The 18,773-nt window shown below is 44.6% G+C and overlaps 1 protein-coding gene across 2 annotated transcripts in view; it reads right to left on the bottom strand.

The window, feature by feature from the left end:
- Nucleotides 1–619: 619 nt before the first annotated feature.
- PDGFRA (platelet derived growth factor receptor alpha) overlaps nucleotides 620–18,773 on the bottom strand; it is a 43,457-nt gene continuing 25,303 nt past the window's right edge. For both annotated transcript variants that reach the window (XM_082837550.1, XM_082837551.1), the window contains exons 11-23: nucleotides 18,628–18,722; nucleotides 18,276–18,408; nucleotides 16,473–16,577; nucleotides 15,977–16,087; nucleotides 15,577–15,730; nucleotides 14,569–14,735; nucleotides 12,235–12,350; nucleotides 11,751–11,873; nucleotides 10,698–10,809; nucleotides 9,506–9,605; nucleotides 9,288–9,393; nucleotides 7,804–8,045; nucleotides 620–1,275 (exon numbers count right to left, since the gene is read on the bottom strand). In XM_082837550.1, coding sequence (XP_082693676.1) covers nucleotides 1,128–1,275; nucleotides 7,804–8,045; nucleotides 9,288–9,393; nucleotides 9,506–9,605; nucleotides 10,698–10,809; nucleotides 11,751–11,873; nucleotides 12,235–12,350; nucleotides 14,569–14,735; nucleotides 15,577–15,730; nucleotides 15,977–16,087; nucleotides 16,473–16,577; nucleotides 18,276–18,408; nucleotides 18,628–18,722 — 1,712 coding nt within the window. In that variant the 3' untranslated portion in view covers nucleotides 620–1,127. The remainder of the gene's footprint in view (nucleotides 1,276–7,803; nucleotides 8,046–9,287; nucleotides 9,394–9,505; nucleotides 9,606–10,697; nucleotides 10,810–11,750; nucleotides 11,874–12,234; nucleotides 12,351–14,568; nucleotides 14,736–15,576; nucleotides 15,731–15,976; nucleotides 16,088–16,472; nucleotides 16,578–18,275; nucleotides 18,409–18,627; nucleotides 18,723–18,773) is intronic.

Genomic DNA, 18,773 nt, shown 5'->3' with positions numbered 1-18,773 from the left:
TCACCAGGCATGAAAAAAAAATCTCTGCAAATCCAGTCTTTTTGCTGATGATTACTTTTTCCACTGGGTAATAATATGAGAAGTCATGTTAGGCAGAGACTCATGCCTTAATATTGAGAACATTTAGGATTTAGGGGTTTTGTTTATTTATTCCAAATCGCATTACTTCAAAGGGCAGTTAATTGCTTTTAGTACAATGGATTAGGGAACTATTCAGTACATAGTTAAAAACTCTGACTTGCTGGAAGACACTACTCTTACTTTGTTCTCTATGTTCAACTAAATTTAATCCACTAAAGCTATAACCATATTTTATAGAGAAACATGTTATTTAATATAAATGTCAAAAACTGTCAAACTTGTCACCTACTTAGTAAGGATTTTTTTTAAATTGTGCTTTTTCTGTAGGGAAAACATGTTACATATTACACATTTAGCGTTACTGATAACAGTAGCATTATTATAAACGTAGATTACAATATGAAAATGAGTTGTCGGGCTTATAAATGACCCAAATCTAATAAACAAAGTTGGTTAATTATTATCTTTTATCTCCTCAACACTAAAAAAAAAAAAAAAAATGTAAAATGCTATGGTACCAGTACCTTTTAAGGTTCAAAAGTGGTTTTGCATGTACTTCATAAGAAAGTCCAACAGCAGCTGATACCAGGTTTCAGGCGTGAAGTACATGGGTGGACTGAGTGGTCTCTCCAGAAGTCCAGAGAAGATAGTTAATACAAATCAAAACACATCCTTGGTTAGAGTTATTTACATAATTACAATGCTGGAGTTTTGTTGCAGTAAAAGTTGTGTACGTTGGAATCTCACCAATGCCCCTGAATCGCAAAGTTTGTCTCCTGTGGCCCGTTATTTCCTTGTCCATCTACCTCCATACTTCACATGCCAATGAGATGCTACTGAAGCATTGCCAGAGGCCACAACAAAAAAGTTCATTTCAGAATATCCCATTCATTCGTATTTAGAAGGTTCCCTGAGGCCCTTGGCTGGGAACTTCTCTTTACACATCATCCAAGTCCTCCCCTCAAACTCTGCATTGCAGTAAAGTGGTTTTCTTAAAAGGATCCAAGTTGGTTCCAGGAGTGGAAGGTCCCCTCCGAATCTGCCAGTTACAGGAAGCTGTCTTCCACCAGGTCCGAGGAGTCTATGCCAATGTCGTCCATCATGTCGATGTCCTCGATGGTCTCATCCTCTCTCTTGATGAAGGTAGAACTGCTGGAACCGGTCTCAATGGCACTCTCTTCAGAGGTCTGCGAGCTGGAGAGGGGAAAGAATAGAAAAGATCACAGTCAGACCAACTAGACCATGGGGGCATTTCCAAGGTGGCCCCCCAAAGCAAAGGAGCTCTTCCTGCAACATCCTTTGGCATTGAAACCCAGGCTACCCAGCCGGGCAAGATTTTGCCACCAAGCCAGACGCAGCCCCCATCACACTGCAGTGGGCCGTATGGAAAACCCAGATCCACAGGTCATCTCCACACTTCAGCTTCCCTTCTCTTCTGCCAGATCTTCCATCAAAGTTGCTAACAAGCTGTGACAATTTCTATTTTCCCTACTCGACCCCAGTGGAAGAGAAAAGAAGCAATGCCCGATCAAAAGGCCTGGGGAAGAAAAAGAAGAGGGATGAAATTGGGGCAAAGTGCAGCCGGGTCAGTCACTTGCTAGCCCTGAAAGCTCCTGAACGTCCAAACTGTGATCTCAGGATTTCACCCCACGCCCCAGGAATGCCCTCCTTCCCCTCCTCTTACATCCAATCCCCCCTTGAGTCCTAAAGGCCCAGGTGAAGGCTCTTTACTCACTAGAGTAGCATCTGAGAAGGGAGTTCTAGAGTCAGACAGCCTTAGATCTGGAATGGTCCACCACTTACCAGCTGTGGGACTTCACACAAGTCCCTTAACCTCCTGAACTTGTTCCCTTGCCTATAAAATGAGATGACAACAGTGCCTGACAATATTCCTGTTTGTTAGGGAGATTAAATACAGCAGTAAGGCAATAACCATACAGCACTGAGTAGAGTACCTAGCACATAATAAGTGCTCGATAAATGTTAGTTATGATTATTGTTGCTGTTATCCAAACTCTGAATTTGAATAGGGCCCGGATATTAGATGATATCAAGGAATAGTTGTCAATTTTCTCATGTGTGGTCATGCTGTTATGGTTATGTAGGAGAGTCTCCTTATTCTTAGGAGATGTGTGCTGGAATTTCAAATGATTTTGTTTCAGGTGACTTAGCAAGAAAAAAAAGTATGAGTGTACGTTTGTGATACACACAACACCTACCATATATATGTATATTATATATATAATATATAGGTAAAGCAAATGTGATACAGTGTTAACAACAGCTAAATCTAAGTGGTAGATATATTCTTACAATTTTTCTGGACACTTAAAATTTTTCACAAAAATTTTTAGAAAATATTCTCTAGGGTCTCCAGACTGTCACTATTGCCTGTCTTCCCTTCTCTGAACTCTTACTCTCTTACTGTTATCCTGCCCTGTGTTGCTGAATTTTCATGTATCTCTTTTAGCTCCAAGCAGATTATCACCTGCTGATAGGCAGGACCACAGCTTCACCTCCTCATGGCGAGGCTGCAGCACCATGCTACACACACGGCATAGAAGCCATACCATCAGCTGGGTGGCCACATGACAGAGTCTCACACATGCATACCAAAAAAGAGGCTCTCATCCCTTTCCTGCCTCTCTCCCCTCCTTTCCATATCAGTTTCCAAGCAGAGAACCAAGCCTGGCCAATAGAAGCCCACGGGAAACAGTCTGCTACCCTCCACCGTCGGGCCCCTGCGGCCCAGAGAGCTCTTAGAACCTATGGGGCTACTGGACTGAGTTCCCCTTCATAACCCTCCAGATTGGGCCCTTCCTTAAGACTGAGCTTTTGCTCAGTTCCTAGTCTGTACTCCACCTTCCCTCCCCACTTATACCCTGGTCCTAAAGCCTCACTGTGAATCCTAGTCCACTTGGCTGGTCTTAATAACCATCTAGTCCTGGCAGCCTCTCTCCCCAAGAGGCCAAACCCAGTTCCCGGGACCTTGGCCAATGGCTGGACTGTGGGCACAGAAGAAGCTAGCTTCCACCAAGACTCAGCACCACATCATCCTTGCTGCTCATCAGGCTTCACGGACGGGGGTTCCTAATGCTGATGACTGGGCTTATTTCTGGTTCCCAAGCCACAGTGCTCATCTTGTAGCCCAGGACCTGACTCCTGATAGGCTCTGACCTAGCATCCCCAAGTCCTCTACAGCAAGGCCCTTTCTTTCTCAGGCCCACTCGCCTCCCAAGGCCAAGCATCCTGAGCCCGAGGAGGGTGTTCCACAAGACCACCATGCTCACTCCTGCCTGCCTACACCCAGAGCATCCCAGATCTGGGATCCCCCATCTTTTATGGGCTGAATTGTATCCCACCAAATTCATATGTTGAAGCCCCAACCCCCAATGTGAAAAATGTGGAGACAGGGCCTTTAAGGAGGTAATTAAGGTTAAATGAAGTCATAAGGATGGGGCCCTAGCCCAGTAGGATTGGTGTCCTTATAAGAAGAGACACCAGAGATGCACACACAGAAAAAGCCCATGTGAGGACACAGCAAGAAGGTGGCCATGTGCAAGCCAAGGAGAGAGGCCTTGGGAGAAACCAAACCTGCCAACACCTTGATCTTGAATTTCCAGCTTCCAGAACTGTGAGAAATTCCTGTTGTTTAAGCCCCTTAGTCTGTGGTACTGTGTTAAGGCAGCACAAGCTAAGACACTCACCATCTCAGCCCACCTGTCAGGGCCACAGTCTCGCTGACCTAGTGTAATCATTTGGGACATACTTGGTGTGATTCAGAGAAAACCAAATGTATCACCCTTACAGAAGTCCCAGTTTTCTAATACAACGACTACCTACCAACTAGAATTGCTCTCTCTGTGGAATACATGTCAAATTCTGAAGTCCAGCCTTGTGTACCCCTAGAACAGTTCTTGGCACCTTTCTTATGTTATTTATCCCAAAGTGATTTTCTAACTTTATTTAGAAGCAGAACGCTTTTCTACAGCTGAAATATTCAGGGCCCTCAAACACAAAGTAACCAAATAGATGACAGATCTGGGGTACAGTGAGCGCTCCAAGACCCACTGTTCAACCTTCTTCCCACCCCCAAGAAGTTCTACAAAAACTACCCTAAACTTGGAGAAACACTGTTTACTAAAGGAACATAAACACATTTAAAAATTGTTCTGAGCAGAGGATAAATAGAAAGGTAAGTCAGACAGCCCACTTTTCCCCATCTCCAAATCTCATCACAAAAGCAAACAAACAAAACCTATATTTTTAAAATTACCCGGTGCATACACATAAACAAGGGCTGTCTCTATCTTATACCTAAATTGGTTGAGAGAGGTCACAGTTATAAGCCTCCAAAATAATAATGTCATGTGCTTCTGCCTAAATATTTATACGTATTCAACTGAATGAGAAAGAGACAGCAATATCCTGAATGAAGAGAGAAAGAGAGAAACTCATAAGCAACTTGGACCTTGAACCTGGGGCCACTATCACCACCTTCCTTCTCCTGCCTCTGTCCAAGGGTTATGCAAAGAGAGCAAGGAAGTGGGGCATGGCCCCTCCCCCTGGACCATACAAACCAATGGTTCTAGTGCTGGCTGTGCATTAGCATCACGTTGGTAATAAATTAATGGGTCTAGGTATGATCACCAGTGGCTGCTATTGTCACAGAAAGAGACAACGGTACAGCATGTACCTCCTGTACCCCGCATCATCTTTGAAGCACACTTACCAAAAATCTGAGTCAGATCAAGCCTCTAGACTAACGACCAATTTCCAACAAATACAGGAGACAGAAGCATATGATAAAACTCACAACAGTAATGCAAGCAGCAAAATTCTGAATGTGGGAACTCTACAGGCAAAGGCTCTGGTTTTTACACAAACAATATGCAAGGGGGCTAAAAGAGGCAGAACGAACTTATAGAGCTCTATCAACCAAAGTCAAGGTGTGACTCTTATTTGGGTCTTGAACAGAACAAACTAAATGTAAAATAATATTTATGAGAGAATCAAGGAAATTTGAACACTGAATGGATATCGGATGCTTTTAACTATTTATTGTCAATTTGGGGGGTGAAATAATGGTACTGTAGTTATTTTTAATAACTATAGTTATTTTTTAAAATAGAGCCCTTATCTTTTTGAGATGTACGCTGAAATATTATGGGTGAAATGATATGATGTCTAGGAGCTGCTTCAAAATAATCCAGAGGGAAGTGGTAGAGGAGGAGTAGATATGGCTACGCAAGCAGACAGGTCATGGGTTCATCAACACTGAAGTCGAGTGGTGGGTTCCTGACAGTTCACTATACTGTTTGAATTATGCACGTTAGAAATCTTCCGTAATACAAAGTTAGAAAGAAAGAAAGAACAAATCAGCCAGAGAGTGCTTGTGCCTCACTCCCAGAGATTATCATTTGTTGGCCTGGGTGAGGCTTGTATAGCAGTAGTTATCAAATCTCCCCAGGTGGTTCCAACTTGCAGCCAGGGTTTAAAACCGCTGATGGGGACTTCCCTGGTGGCGCAGTGGTTAAGAATCCGCCTGCCAATGCTGGGAACATGGGTTTGAGCCCTGGGTGGGGAAGATCCCACATGCCGCGGAGCAGCTAAGCCCACGTGCCACAACTACTGAAACCCGCACGCCTAGAACCCGTGCTCCGCAACAAGAGAAGCCACTGCAATGAGAAGCCCACGCACCACAATGAAGAGTAGCCCCCGCTCTCCACAATTAGAGAAATCCCAGGCGCAGCAACAAAGACCCAACGTAGCATGAATGAATGAATGAATAAATGAAACCACTGATGTAGCGTCAAATAGCCCAGTACAGCCCGCCTCTCAATTTTCTCCTCGGTTTGAATTAAGAAACTAAATAAGAAAACAGGAAGAAGGATTTCTCTGGCAGTCCAGTGGTTAAGACTCCAAGCTTCCACTGCAGGGGATGCGGGTTAGATCCCTGGTCGGGGAACTAAGATCCCACAAGATCCCACCCACATGCTGTGGGGCCAAAAAAGAAAAGAAAAAAGAAAAAAAAACAGCAAGAGAGGCTTATATTATTTCAGTAATCATAGTTGCTGTGTCAGTTTGATCAAATTACTTGAGGACTTAGGTCAAAGGTTCTCCATCAGGGAAACATTTCCCTTCCTGCCCCAGACCTCCACCAGCTCCAGGGAGCAAATACAGGCAGTACACTCTTTGACATTGGTCTAAGCAATAAGTTTTTGGACCTGTCTCTTCAGCCAAGAGCAACAACAACAAAAATAAACAAGTGGGACCTGATCAAACCTTTTGCACAGCAAAGGAAACCAATAACAAAATGAAAAGGGAACCTACTGAATGAGAGAAGATATTTGCAAAAATATGTCTGGCAAGGGACTAATAACCAAAATACATAAAGAACTCATACAACTCAATATCAAAAAACCCCAAACAATCCAATTAAAAATTGGGCAGAGGACCTGACTAGGCATTTTTCCAAAGAAGGCATACAGATGGTCAACAGGCACATGAAAAGATGCTCAACATCACTAATCATCAGGGAAATGCAAATCAAAACCACAATGAGATATCATGTCATGCCTGTCAGAATGGCTATCATCAAAAAGACAAGAAATAACAAGTGGTGGTGAGGACGTGGAAAAAAGAAAACCCTAGTACATTGTTAGTGGGAATGTAAATTGGTGCAACCACTGTGGAAAACAATATGGAGGTTCCTCAAAAAGTTAAAAATAGAACTACCATACGACACAGCAGTTCCACTTCTCGGTATTTATCCAAAGAAGATGAAAACACTAATTCGGAAAGATATGGGCACCCCAGTGTTCTTAACAGCATTATTTACAATAGCCATGATATGGAAGCAACCTAAGTGCCCATCAACCGACGAATGGATAAGGAAGATATGGTATATATACACAATGAAATACTCAGCCATAAAAAAGAATGAAATCTTGCCACTTATGACAACGTGAATGGACCTGGAGGGTGTTACACTTAGTGAAATGAGTCAGAGACAAATACTGTATGTTTTCACGTATATGTGGAAGCTAAAAAAAGAAAACAAATTAACAAACAAAACAAAAACAGACTCACAGAGAACAAACTAGTGGTTACCAGAGGGGAGAGGGGCAAAGTAGGTGAATGGGATTAAAAGGTACAAACTACCAGTTATAAAATAAATAAATCCCAGGGGGCTTCCCTGGTGGCGCAGTGGTTGGGAGTCCGCCTGCCGATGCAGGGGACACGGGTTCCTGACCCAGTCCAGGAAGATCCCACATGCTGCAGAGCGGCTGGGCCCGTGAGCCATGGCCGCTGAGCCTGCGCGTCCGGAGCCTGTGCTCCGCAACGGGAGAGGCCACAACAGTGAGAGGCCCGCGTACCGCAAAAAAATAAATCGCAGGGATGTAATATACAGCACATATAGGGAAATAACTTTATATGGTGTATAATCTATAAAAATATCAAATCACTATGTTGTACACTTGACACTAATATAATATTGTAAGCCAACTATATTTGAGTAAACAAACAAAAAAAATTTAAAGAATCATCTGGGAAGCATTTTCAAAACTAAACAGACCCCTGGGGGTTCTGCCACTGGCTCCCCCAGGACAGATTCAGCACCAGGAGGGCCTCACAATGGGGCAACGGCTCCTCCCCTTCAGGTGCGCTGGGGGAGGGGAGGGGAGAGAGCTCAGCGGGAAGCTGAGGTCTCGTGTCTACCTGTGTCTGTTCCTTTTGCCCAGGTCTTCCTCTTCAGGAACAGGGTCGATGTCAGGCAGAGGGATGATGTAGCCACTGTCTGCGCTCAGCCTCTGCTCGTCGAGGCCACCCTCCCAGTCCTTCAGCTTGTCCTCCTCGTTTTTGTAGGTGACGCCAATGTACGCATTGTCGGAGTCCACGCGCATACGTGCCACGGCGGGATGGTCACTCTTCAGGAAGTCCAGGTGGATCTTTTCATAACTCTGCAAATGTTCATTTCACATAGTTACTCAAGGGTTACTGATAGAACTGCAAAAAAGAACACAGATGCTCAGAGCTTACTATTTTGTAACTGTTGACAACTGAAGGAGAGTCAGGTGTTAACTGTTCCACAGAGATGTGTAACATTAAGAAAGGGCCACCCGTGGCAGAGCTCTGCTGCTGGTAGGTCTTGAGATACCAAGAACCCCTTCTCAGTCAGTAGCTACAACTGCGTCCCCAAACACACACACTCCCTTCTCTGGGACTAGCATGGACCCTTCTGGTCCCCATCACACAGTCTCTCCAGGGCTTGGATGAGTCCCAATAAGAGGTGAACAGGGCTTCCACTGGGAGCACCATACCAGAAGTCTTCCTAATCCCCAAACACTGGAGAAATGTAATTCAAAACTTAGGGACCATTGATCTAAAAAAGACCCCATTTTCAACAATAGTTCCAGTCTGTTCCCATCAACACAATTTCACCAACCAGAGTGTCTCTGACTTTCCTATGGTTAATTTCCTTCCTTCCTTCTGCCTCACTTATGGCAGTTGTAAGGGGCAGTGAGATAATCGGTAAACAAAAGTATTTAACTTCCAGTTCAGCTAACACTGCTCTTCCTCGAGAAGAAGGAAGAGAAGCAATAAGTATGGAAAACCTACGTGGTGACTGAATCTAAGAAACTGAGTTTATTACACAAGTGTGTCTGGGCTTCCTTCTCAGCATCTCAGCAAAAATTTGTTTCATTCATTACTGTATCCTGCTTGGTTCCATGAAATTACATTTGTTCCTTTGAACAATGCTTCCTATTCCACAAAAAAGCAGCTGGAGCCACAGATAACAGCTGAGGTTGTTCCTTCCAGTCGGCTGGTGAAAGCCAATTTCGCATGGATTTAAGTGCATTCAAATTAGCGATTTAATGGCTGTGGGTGCTCTGAGACTTCTAACTGCACAGTAGCTTCAGATACTCAAGCATATGGAGAATGAAGTGCTTACAGGTGTCGCACACTCAGGATGAAAGGGAGCCGTGCAGGAAGAGGAGGGTTTCTACTCCTCATTGCTACCAAGGGCCCAGGAAGCACTTCCTGAAGCCCCGGCCACTGGATCACACCATCTTTTTCCTCCTTTGAAAATGCTCCTTTAACATAGTGTTGAACGGTACTGCTCTCCTGTGCAATGACCAGCTGTTGTCTCCTCCCTTTGCCCATTCCTTTCCACTCACCCATCTGAAGAGGCTCAGACAAACCTTTTTATATTGTCCAGGCAGCAGATTCTCCACAATCTCACTCAGGTGGTAAAAGGAGGGTCTCTTCTCTGGCTCACTGTTCCAGCACTTCACCATGATCTCGTAGCTGGAGAAGCACAGGACTCACAGTGGGCACAGGGAGGAACGTCAGGGCACCCCCTACCCCCATAGACCCACCGGGCACGAACACAGGCCCACAGGATAGCAAGGGGGCTCACACTTCACTGGTGGCGTGGTCGGGCTTGGCCATCCGGTACCCACTCTTGATCTTATTGTAGAAAGTAGAATCCACCACCATGCCAGGGTAGGGCGTACCACCTGAGGACCCAAGAAGAAAACGACCAGGACTGACGAGTGTGTGGTACACTGTTGAAACACTTGGCACCCTTAGAAAATGTTTGGGGATCCCCGCCTTGAAGTAGCGGTTCTTCCAAAGAAATTAAGTGTTATCATCTGCTTGATTTCACAGCCTTGCCCAATGGAAAGTCATTTCCATCAGAAATTGTTCAAATAATTAAGGCATAAGTCTTGAAATGTCTAGATAATTCTCTGTTTGTCACAGAATACGAGACTCAGTTAGGCCACACACTTGGGTGACCCACAGTGACATCTCTGGAGGGATGAACTAGGGTCGAAAAAGGAGAACGGGCAGGGAAAGCCCTTTACTGTCCCATCAGGACAATAGTGGATTCATGAAACATTTCCCATTTTTGTGGCCAAGGCCAGGTCAAGTTTAGTTTCCTTCCAAAACTACTCCAGGACTCCTCTGTTCTCTGAGCTTCCATTACAATTTTAAATCAGGAACACACAGCTTATCATTAAATGTGTAAGCTTCACCTCCCCAGGTGAACTGTCTGGAAGTCAGGGGCGTGAATCACCCCCTCGCAGGGCCCTCACCTGGTAGCTCGGGGGCACCTGTGTTCTTCAGTAACCGGTGCCTGACTTACTGAATGACTAGAAGGTTTCTCTCCTCCAGAATGATGACCAGGAAGGGAGTCACCATTCCCCTTCCCTCACTGCACTGCTTTCACTGAGTGTCCACCACCATGAGGTGAGGGAGGGCGAATCCCCACTGGTGAACCCACTTAACCCAAAGTCCAAGGTGAAGAAGCAGCAGGTGAGTGAATGTCATCAGGAGCATTTCCAGTAGGAGACGGTCCCTCTGATGTAGCTCAGAGGAGAAGGGGGGCAAAGGCCAGGGGTGAGGGCACAGTTCCCCAAGACCCCTTCTCGGTCTGCTAGGAAACACACTAGCCATCGTAAGTGCACAACGTGTGAATCGGCTGCAGCGCACCTGACCCACACTAGGTATCTTAACATTGTTTACATCCTGGAGCTTGGCAAACACAGCATCTCCCTTCCAGTGTTGTTCCAGAACAACCCAAACAAGCAGAGATGTCAGGCCCATACCGAGGGAAAAGATCTCCCAGAGCAGGATGCCGTAAGACCAGACGTCGCTCAGTGTGGTGTAGAGGTTGTCGAAGATGCTCTCAGGAGCCATCCACTTCACCGGGAGAAAGGTCTGCAGGGAAGCGGGGAGGACGTTAAAGCCAGCAGATGCAGCTATGATCTACGGCAGCAGGAATAGAAAGGGGTCCTCTCTGGGCTAATAGCTTGCACTGGCAACCTTGCCCCACAGGAGTGTCTCTTTAGTTCACTTCTGTACTCTCGGCACTCAGAAGAGTGCCTGCCACCTAGCGGGTGCTCAATACGTATTTAATGAATGACGGGTGGTCACTGCTGCCTCTTACACCCTTCCAAGGAATAACATGCCAAGATATTTAATCCTGAATGTCTACCCCAAAAGCGTGAGCCCTGAATGGACCTGTCCCCTATTTTCAGGTCTTCCTAGGAACGAAATTAAGAACAGACGTAGTGACCCGAGAGCCAATTACATTTTTGAACTATAAGAAATAGTGGGGAGAAGGTTCAAGTGTAGGACAGAACGACTATCTTTAAGGAAACTGTGCCTCTAAGATGTATTAACTCAAATGGTTTTAACATTTTAGGGGTCGTAGACACCATTTGAAAATTTGATAAAAGAGGTGCTCTCCTTGGAAATAAATGCACAACTTATGTATTAATGACTAACACTTACGGGCTGCTTTGTATGTGCCAGGCACTGTCCTAAGCATTTTACATGAATCCAGTGATCTAATACTCTGCAGCAACTCAGGAGATAGGTACTAATGTCACTTCCGTGATACAGACAGGGAAACCGAGGTACAGAATGGCCAAGTAACTTGCCCCAAGTTCCCACACTAGTAGGTGCTGGAGATGGTGCTCACACCCAGGGAGTCTGTCTGTAGAGCCTGTGCTTTTCATACTGACCCCTGGAGCCCATTCATGAATGTCATGGACTCTGTGTTAAAAATCTGGGCACTGAATGGCTGGAAGCAACACCTGCTTTCAGAGATGCAAGTGAGGGAGGGCGAGCATGCCAAACAAGGTGAGAGCACGTACGCTGCCTTTTGACACGTAGTTCGAATCATGCATGATGTCTCTGGCCAGGCCAAAGTCACAGATCTTCACGATTTTCCCTTGCGCCAGGAGGACATTGCGAGCGGCCAGGTCCCGGTGGACACACTGCGCAGAAAGGGAAGAAATGACGGGGAGTGTCAGTCCACCTGCGCTAGACAGCATCACCCCTGCAAGACTGGCCACTTCACGGGGGTGCTTGGAGCTGCCTGGAACACAGCCTCAGGGAGACTGTCCTGGCATAAAGAGCTCCCCTCTCTCAGGCCCTCATCCCAGTCCCTCCCGAGAGGGACAAAGCTCTGGAGAAAAGTAGACACCTGATCCTGTTGGATGCCCCGCTCTGCTTTGGGGATGAGGAAGAGAGAAGCAGCCATTGCTACAGGCTTCTCCACGATCTCCCTTCCACGCTCACCTTGCTCAGTTCTGTGGCCTGGGTCTAAAGAAGTCTCTGTCCCCTGAATACACTTACATTTTTTGAAGCCAAAAACTCCATTCCTCGGGCAACTTGATAGGTAAAGCTCAACAAATCCAACAAAGTAAGGCCTTCTGAGTTATCATCCGAAAGGAGGTTTTTGACTTCTGAGTCTGCAGGAAAGGAATTAAGTGTGTTGGTGCTGGCGGACAGCATGAAACATCACCCACCTTGATACTCCCGAAGGGCTGGGCCACTCGTCAGACTGCGGAGGCTTGTCCAAAGAACACACTTAAGATCATTTTGTTATAGTTTCTAAACCTCACAGGGGTGTGTGTAAAATATGCAAAAGTGCTCTCTTTAAAAAGAAATACATCTGTAGAAACATATACCTGGTTTAAGTATATATATAAGTATATATGATTCCATAAGGACCAGTATCATGCGTTCTCACACATATTTTGTTGTTTGCCTCCCAAATTTCTTTTTCAATCTTAGTTAGCAAATCACCTCAGTCACTTTACACACACACACACACACACACACACACACACACACAAACCTTCCGTGAGGAACGTACACGAGGGCTCTTTGAAAAAGCAGCTTCTAGGAATTGCTTTTTCTTTTTAAAGCCACCTTCATAGTACTTGGCTTACTTTGTGAATAAAATTAGCCACCAGTCCAACTAGAGATAGTGATCTTAAAGGTCAGTGCCAAAGACTTCGCGCGTAGTTCCCTTTCTTTGTAACTTGTCCACTTTCCCCAGTTGGTCCCCTCTGGAAGGGTCCCAGGGTTTTCGAGGAAGGAGGCAATCTAGGCCAGCAGTTCTCAGCACTTTTTGAAAAAGTTCAGGCATGTGAAGAGTAGCTGCAGCCCTGCACATTTTTCCAGCCAGAAAGCAATGGTCTGCCTGCCAACTGGGCCTGGGTTGAGCATGAATCAGGTTCCCCTGACATCTAGAGCCACGTCCAGCCTGGGAAGCAACGTAAACTATTTTTAACAATACAGGAGGGGAGAGGAAGGACTGGTTCCGACAAGTCTCACTGGCTAATCTTTTAAAAGGGCTTGGAAGTTTACCCAGTTGGCAATGAGATGTGAATGGACCTTGGAGCTGCAGGAGTGGAAAATATTATTCTGTACTGCGCTTTGCAGAACAAGCACATTCTTTTTTTAATGACTGTACCTTTCACTTAAGAACCCTGAAAGCATCCAGAGTACATTAATGATTTTCAAAACAATTTCCATGACAGCTCAACACCTTTTCGCAGGGACCAACGGGAGGTCTCAGACCCAGTAATACAAGATCATGGAACAAGGCATCGTCAGATCTATCTAGCAGCCTCCTCCCCACTCCAAGCCTGTGATGAGAGTAGAAGCCTGGAAGGACCACCCCCAGCAGATGTGGGGTGGTCCATCTGCTATGGGCATCAGCTAGGCTCCCTGGAGTTTACAAATCAGTTCAACCCTGCCACATGCTCATCTGCTTTGAAAACAAACTGATCTTCCTTCAAACAACATTCAGTAGAAAAACCCAACACCCTTGTCAGAAAATATAACCTCAAATTGTCCACTTTCCAGTTTCTAACACAAACTGGATATTAGCAAAGCTAAAAACAAGGGCTATGGAACTCACAGATATTAGAGATTTATATAATTAAATTAAAAAAAAATATTAGGAACCAATATACGATTGCCAGCTTCTAATTGTTCCAAGTAAGGGTACTGAGAAAAAACATCAACTACCACCATACTTTCATTTGAAGAAGAAAAAAAAAAAGTCATGCTAACACCAAAAAATGAATATCATTATGTCAGAATAAACAATTCTTTAAAATGACTACATTTTAAAATGTACATTACAGGGATATAATGTACAACATGATCAATATAATTAACACTGCTGTATATTATATATGCAAGTTAAGAGAGTAAATACTAAGAATTCTCATCACAAGGAAAACAATCTTTTTCTTTTATTTTGCATCTGTGTGAGATGATGGATGTTCACTACGCTCACTGTGGTGATCATTTCATGATGTTTGTAAGTCAAATCATTATGCTGTGCACCTTAAACTTACACAGTCCTGTATCTCAATTATATCTGAATAAAACTGGACAGAAAGATAAAATTAATAAAATAAAATAATTACATTTAAAGTCTGAAAAATTTATTACATGAGGTCTATCTTTATTCTTTTTCTTTTTTCAATCCACAGGCCACAGACCTTCAAAAACATGTCCTAGACTCAGGTGTGCAGATCTGCAGTTAGGAACCATGTGGCCTGGCGGTCCTACTTCCCAGCCCTGCTCAGCATCTTCTGAGTATTTTAGGTATCATACTAAACCACCGGAAGATCACAACACCCAAAGCGTAAGCAAAGACGCCTTTACCTAACATGGATTTCTTCTTATATGAGGCTGGGCGATCGTACAGTGCTCTCTGGATGTCTGAGTACTTAGAAACCTCTTTCCTTTCCAGCATGGGGACATACTGTGTAGTGTCAGCTTGCTTCATGTCCATGTAGTCACCGTTGTTTTCAAAAGATAAAATAACGTAACTGTAGAAACAGAAAAAGAAACCTTAACCAGGCTGTCCTCTGGAGCGATCGCCCGACATTCAGTAGATGACAACTAGGTACCCACCACCTGCGAGGCAGTGGTGGCCATGGGGGCGGCACAGGGAACAAAAGCACCACCACCCATACCCTTCACGAGGGTGGTCTAGTTGGGGGGATGAGCATCAATCAATGATCACACAAACCCATGGACCATCTCAACTCAGCTGTGTCTGTCTTTATTCTGTTTTTCAGTTCACGGGCCACGAACCTGCACCACATGACCAAGTGGCTTGGGCAGACAAATCCTGCTGCTCAATAAATTTAGCACCAATCTGGTGTCCATTGAGTAAATTAATATGAAGTGAACTCACGTCCTTTCTGATCTTACGGACCTTCGTATCTACAGAGATCTTTTTAGCCACTTTAGACTTCTGCAGTGGGGACTAATAGGCACAGCGTTCAGCAAGGACCAGTATCTCAAACTTGGAAGTTTCTCACAAGGTATGAGTCCTGGGGCATCCCTGGCCAGAGATGCATTTAGAGGTCTTAAGTAGAACACACATAAACAGCAAACTGGTTCCCAGAACTATTCCAACCCTCACTCTCATTCAAACCTATCAGCAAACCTATCCCCAACATGATATCCTGGTTCAAAACACCTGCAGACATCAGGTATCTCTCAGCACCATGTTATAGGATGATGGAGCAGGGTAGTTGACTCTAAGTCTTGCTACCTCCTGGCACTGAATCTGCAGACATGGCCTCTATCAGGACATGGGTTCTCTCCACTGGTGAAGCTCATAAGACGACGGTTCACAACAGCGTCTCTCTTCGCACCTACCTTCGTGTGCTTTCGTCAGCAGGGTTCAATCCAAAAATGTCCAGCTCTTTCTTTGGCTTCTCTGGGTGGCGGCTCAAGAAGCTGTCCCTATTCTTATGCAAATAGTTGACCAAATCCCCATAGAAGCAGTACTCAGTGATGATGTAAATGGGGCCTGTGGGGTCCAAAACCAGTTGGAGGTGAGCATGAAAGTGAAGAACAGAATGGCCATGAATTACACTGTGTCTACACTGCTAAGAGACGCTGCTCAAGAATAGTGAGCTTCCCTCAATAGAACCTAGTCAACAGCTCCATTCAAGGGACTTATATTTGCTGGCGTGTTTGGGCATTTAAAAGCCTAGACAGTCTTCACAACCGTAGTGTTCTGTGAAAATCCTCACTCTCAGGTAAGCAAGCCTACCTGACTTGGTGCAGGCTCCCAGCAAGTTCACAATGTTTAAATGCGGCCCCAGGTGGGTCATTATCTTCAGTTCAGACATGAGAGCTTGTTTTTCACTGGATCTGGCTGTGGCTGTTCAAGAAATAAATCACGTATCGGTTCAACTAAACTATTTACTACCCAGAAAAAGCCCAAAACATGGCTAACCCTACGACTGGACATCATTTTATTTAACAACAGTCTAAAAGAGAAACAGTGACTCAGTCTAGATGCTAATAACTAATCCCTAGGCTTCAGGGTAAAAAGAAGCCACTACAAATAACTCTTGATTTTCCAACATATAGGCAACAAGAACAATCTAAATAAAACTAACTGACAAAAGAGTCTAAATATGCATAAAACCTAGAGTCAAAAGAACCAAGATCTAGTCCTAAACTTGGCATTTACTGGCTGTGTGATTTTGAGCAATTTACTTAATATCTCCATGTTCAAAAAATCCCCAGAAAGGGGCACTTACGTTTTAGCATCTTCACTGCTACCTTCATGACAGGTTGGGATCGACTTAATCCATAGGCAGTTCCTTCAACCACTTTCCCAAATGCACCAGAGCCCAGGATACGACCTGTGGGCAACCAGCACCATCAACACATGCAGAATCAGGCATCTCGTCAGCTTCATTTACCGCGGCCAGCGCTCATGGGTACACAGCTGGGTGGTGTTTCTCCCATATGGAGGAAGCATAATGATTCCTCCGAGTCATCATGTCAAAACCAGAACTGAGCCCACAGGGAAGGAAATTAGTATAACTGCTTTTGTCAAATAACATTTGCAAAGGAAAGGAAAACATAGGCGGGAAGAAGGAGGGTGTAGCCCTCGCTGGTGTCAGCACTCTGTCTACCAGCTGGAGAACCGGGCCAAATTGTGGGCTCTGTGGTACTTGCTTTCTGTGGCTCTGGCCCAAACCTCCTGGTTCTCTACCCTTCTGTTTTCCGCACACAAACAGGGGCATCTTTTGCATCAATAAGCCTTTATCCACTGGCAATACTTCAGTATTCAAGACATCACGGATTCTAAGCAGTGATGAAGACAACTTCGGGCTGGCTCCCTTGCTGCCTGTTTCTTAGAAAGACTAGGAAGGGCAAAGGCTAAACGTGCCCTAGGAGCACAACACTTTGCCGCACGCTGGGAGATACAAAATGAAATGGAAGCTCTGGTCCCCACGCTTAAAAGAGCTCACAGTCTAAAACAGATGTTTCTGCCAAGCCAGGGAAAGACTCGGCTCATAAAAGGGCACTAACAGCCAACACTGCCTGTGACTGCATGTCTGCACGGCTGGAAACTGTTCCTGGAAAGGTACTGCTTCCCTAGCAACTTGACAATACACAGAAGCAGAGAGACACAGGACTGCCTCTTGGTACGTTAGGGACGTTGCCCTTTTTCTCCATATTTTATTACTTTTTAACTTCCCTAAGCTCCTCATCCCTTTTTGTAAAACAAGGGAGAAAATATAATGAAGAAAGCTTAGTTCCCAGGTATAGGTATGTGAATAGGGTGTCTCGTTTGATTTCAGTTTAAGTAACTCTGTAAGAAGACCTAACTTGGCTGTATTTTGGAATGAGACAAGTGGATAATGTTAAAATGCCTTTGGCATCCTCTGAAGTACATACTGTTAGAATAGTCATGATGACACAACCTCTAGCTCTAACTTTCATTTGTCTTTGTCCTGTTTTCACTCATTCAGGATGTGATTTTAAAAAAAAACAAAAAAAATCCCTTGGACTAAAGCTTCATGTTCTTGGTCTCAGCCCAAGATTGAAATATTTGAAAAGTCTGTGATAAGCTGGCTTGATGATTTTTTCATGTTTGTTTTAAAAGGAACCTATATTTTTATATTCTGTATTTTAAAGAAGTATCTAATAAACCTCAGAATGTACTGAGTCAAAATATATTTTCCGATTGTCCTCGTTCATTTCTCATCTGTTCCTTTTTAGTTGTAGAACTTCGTCTCATTTTCAATTGGTGTCATTTCCAAAGCAAAGCCACTTTGATGCGTAACTTTGGCAGGCCTCCTCATATTCTCTTCTCCCTTTGTAAAATGTTCTTTAACCGTAATTTGCTAGGGAAGGAGGTAAAAACAAATCATTGCTGTGATTCAATTAACCCATTTTCAAGAGAGAAAACTATTTCTGAAAGCCAATTTCTAATGCTTAGCTTTTACTAAGCACAAGCGCAGATCCTTTGTTCCTCCACAGGCCCGTAAAGAGTAAAGTTGCGTACAAATCAAAGGGAGTCTTGGGACATCACCCCAGTAGGAGCTTACCAAGCACTAGTCCATCTCTTGGAAACTCCCATCTCGAGTCATAAGGCAGTTGCATCGGGTCCACATAAATATATTCATGTCCATCGGGGCTGATTGATTCAATGACCCTCCAACGAATTTCATACCTTGGTTTCTATAAATGACCAGGACAGGTAACTGGTGAATTACCAACGTCCGAACGTACCAAAGCTTAACCGCAGCAGCAGAACGACTGGACACAGTAGGATTCAATAACGTTCACTCATCATGTTGTTACTGAGCTCCTCCTCTGTGCCAAGCCCTGAACTAGGTTGCTCTTCTTCTTGTTCTTATCGGTTTCAAATAGTTTTAGTTCTTTAAAAAAAAAATCTACCTGTTTCCAAATGACAACCAGGACAATGAGTGAGATGATTACAATCACCAACAACACCAGGACTGCGGCCGCCACCGTGAGTTCAGAACGCAGAGCTAGAGGACCAGAGAGAGAGAGAGAGAGAGAGAGAGGCACGGTGGAGAATT

The sequence above is a fragment of the Leucopleurus acutus genome (genome assembly GCF_964270905.1).
Source record: "Leucopleurus acutus genome assembly, chromosome: 4".
In the NCBI taxonomy this organism is placed as follows: Eukaryota; Metazoa; Chordata; class Mammalia; order Artiodactyla; family Delphinidae; genus Leucopleurus; species Leucopleurus acutus.
Note: the sequence above shows the minus strand (reverse complement) of the source record. Positions and strands in the feature narration are given on the sequence as shown.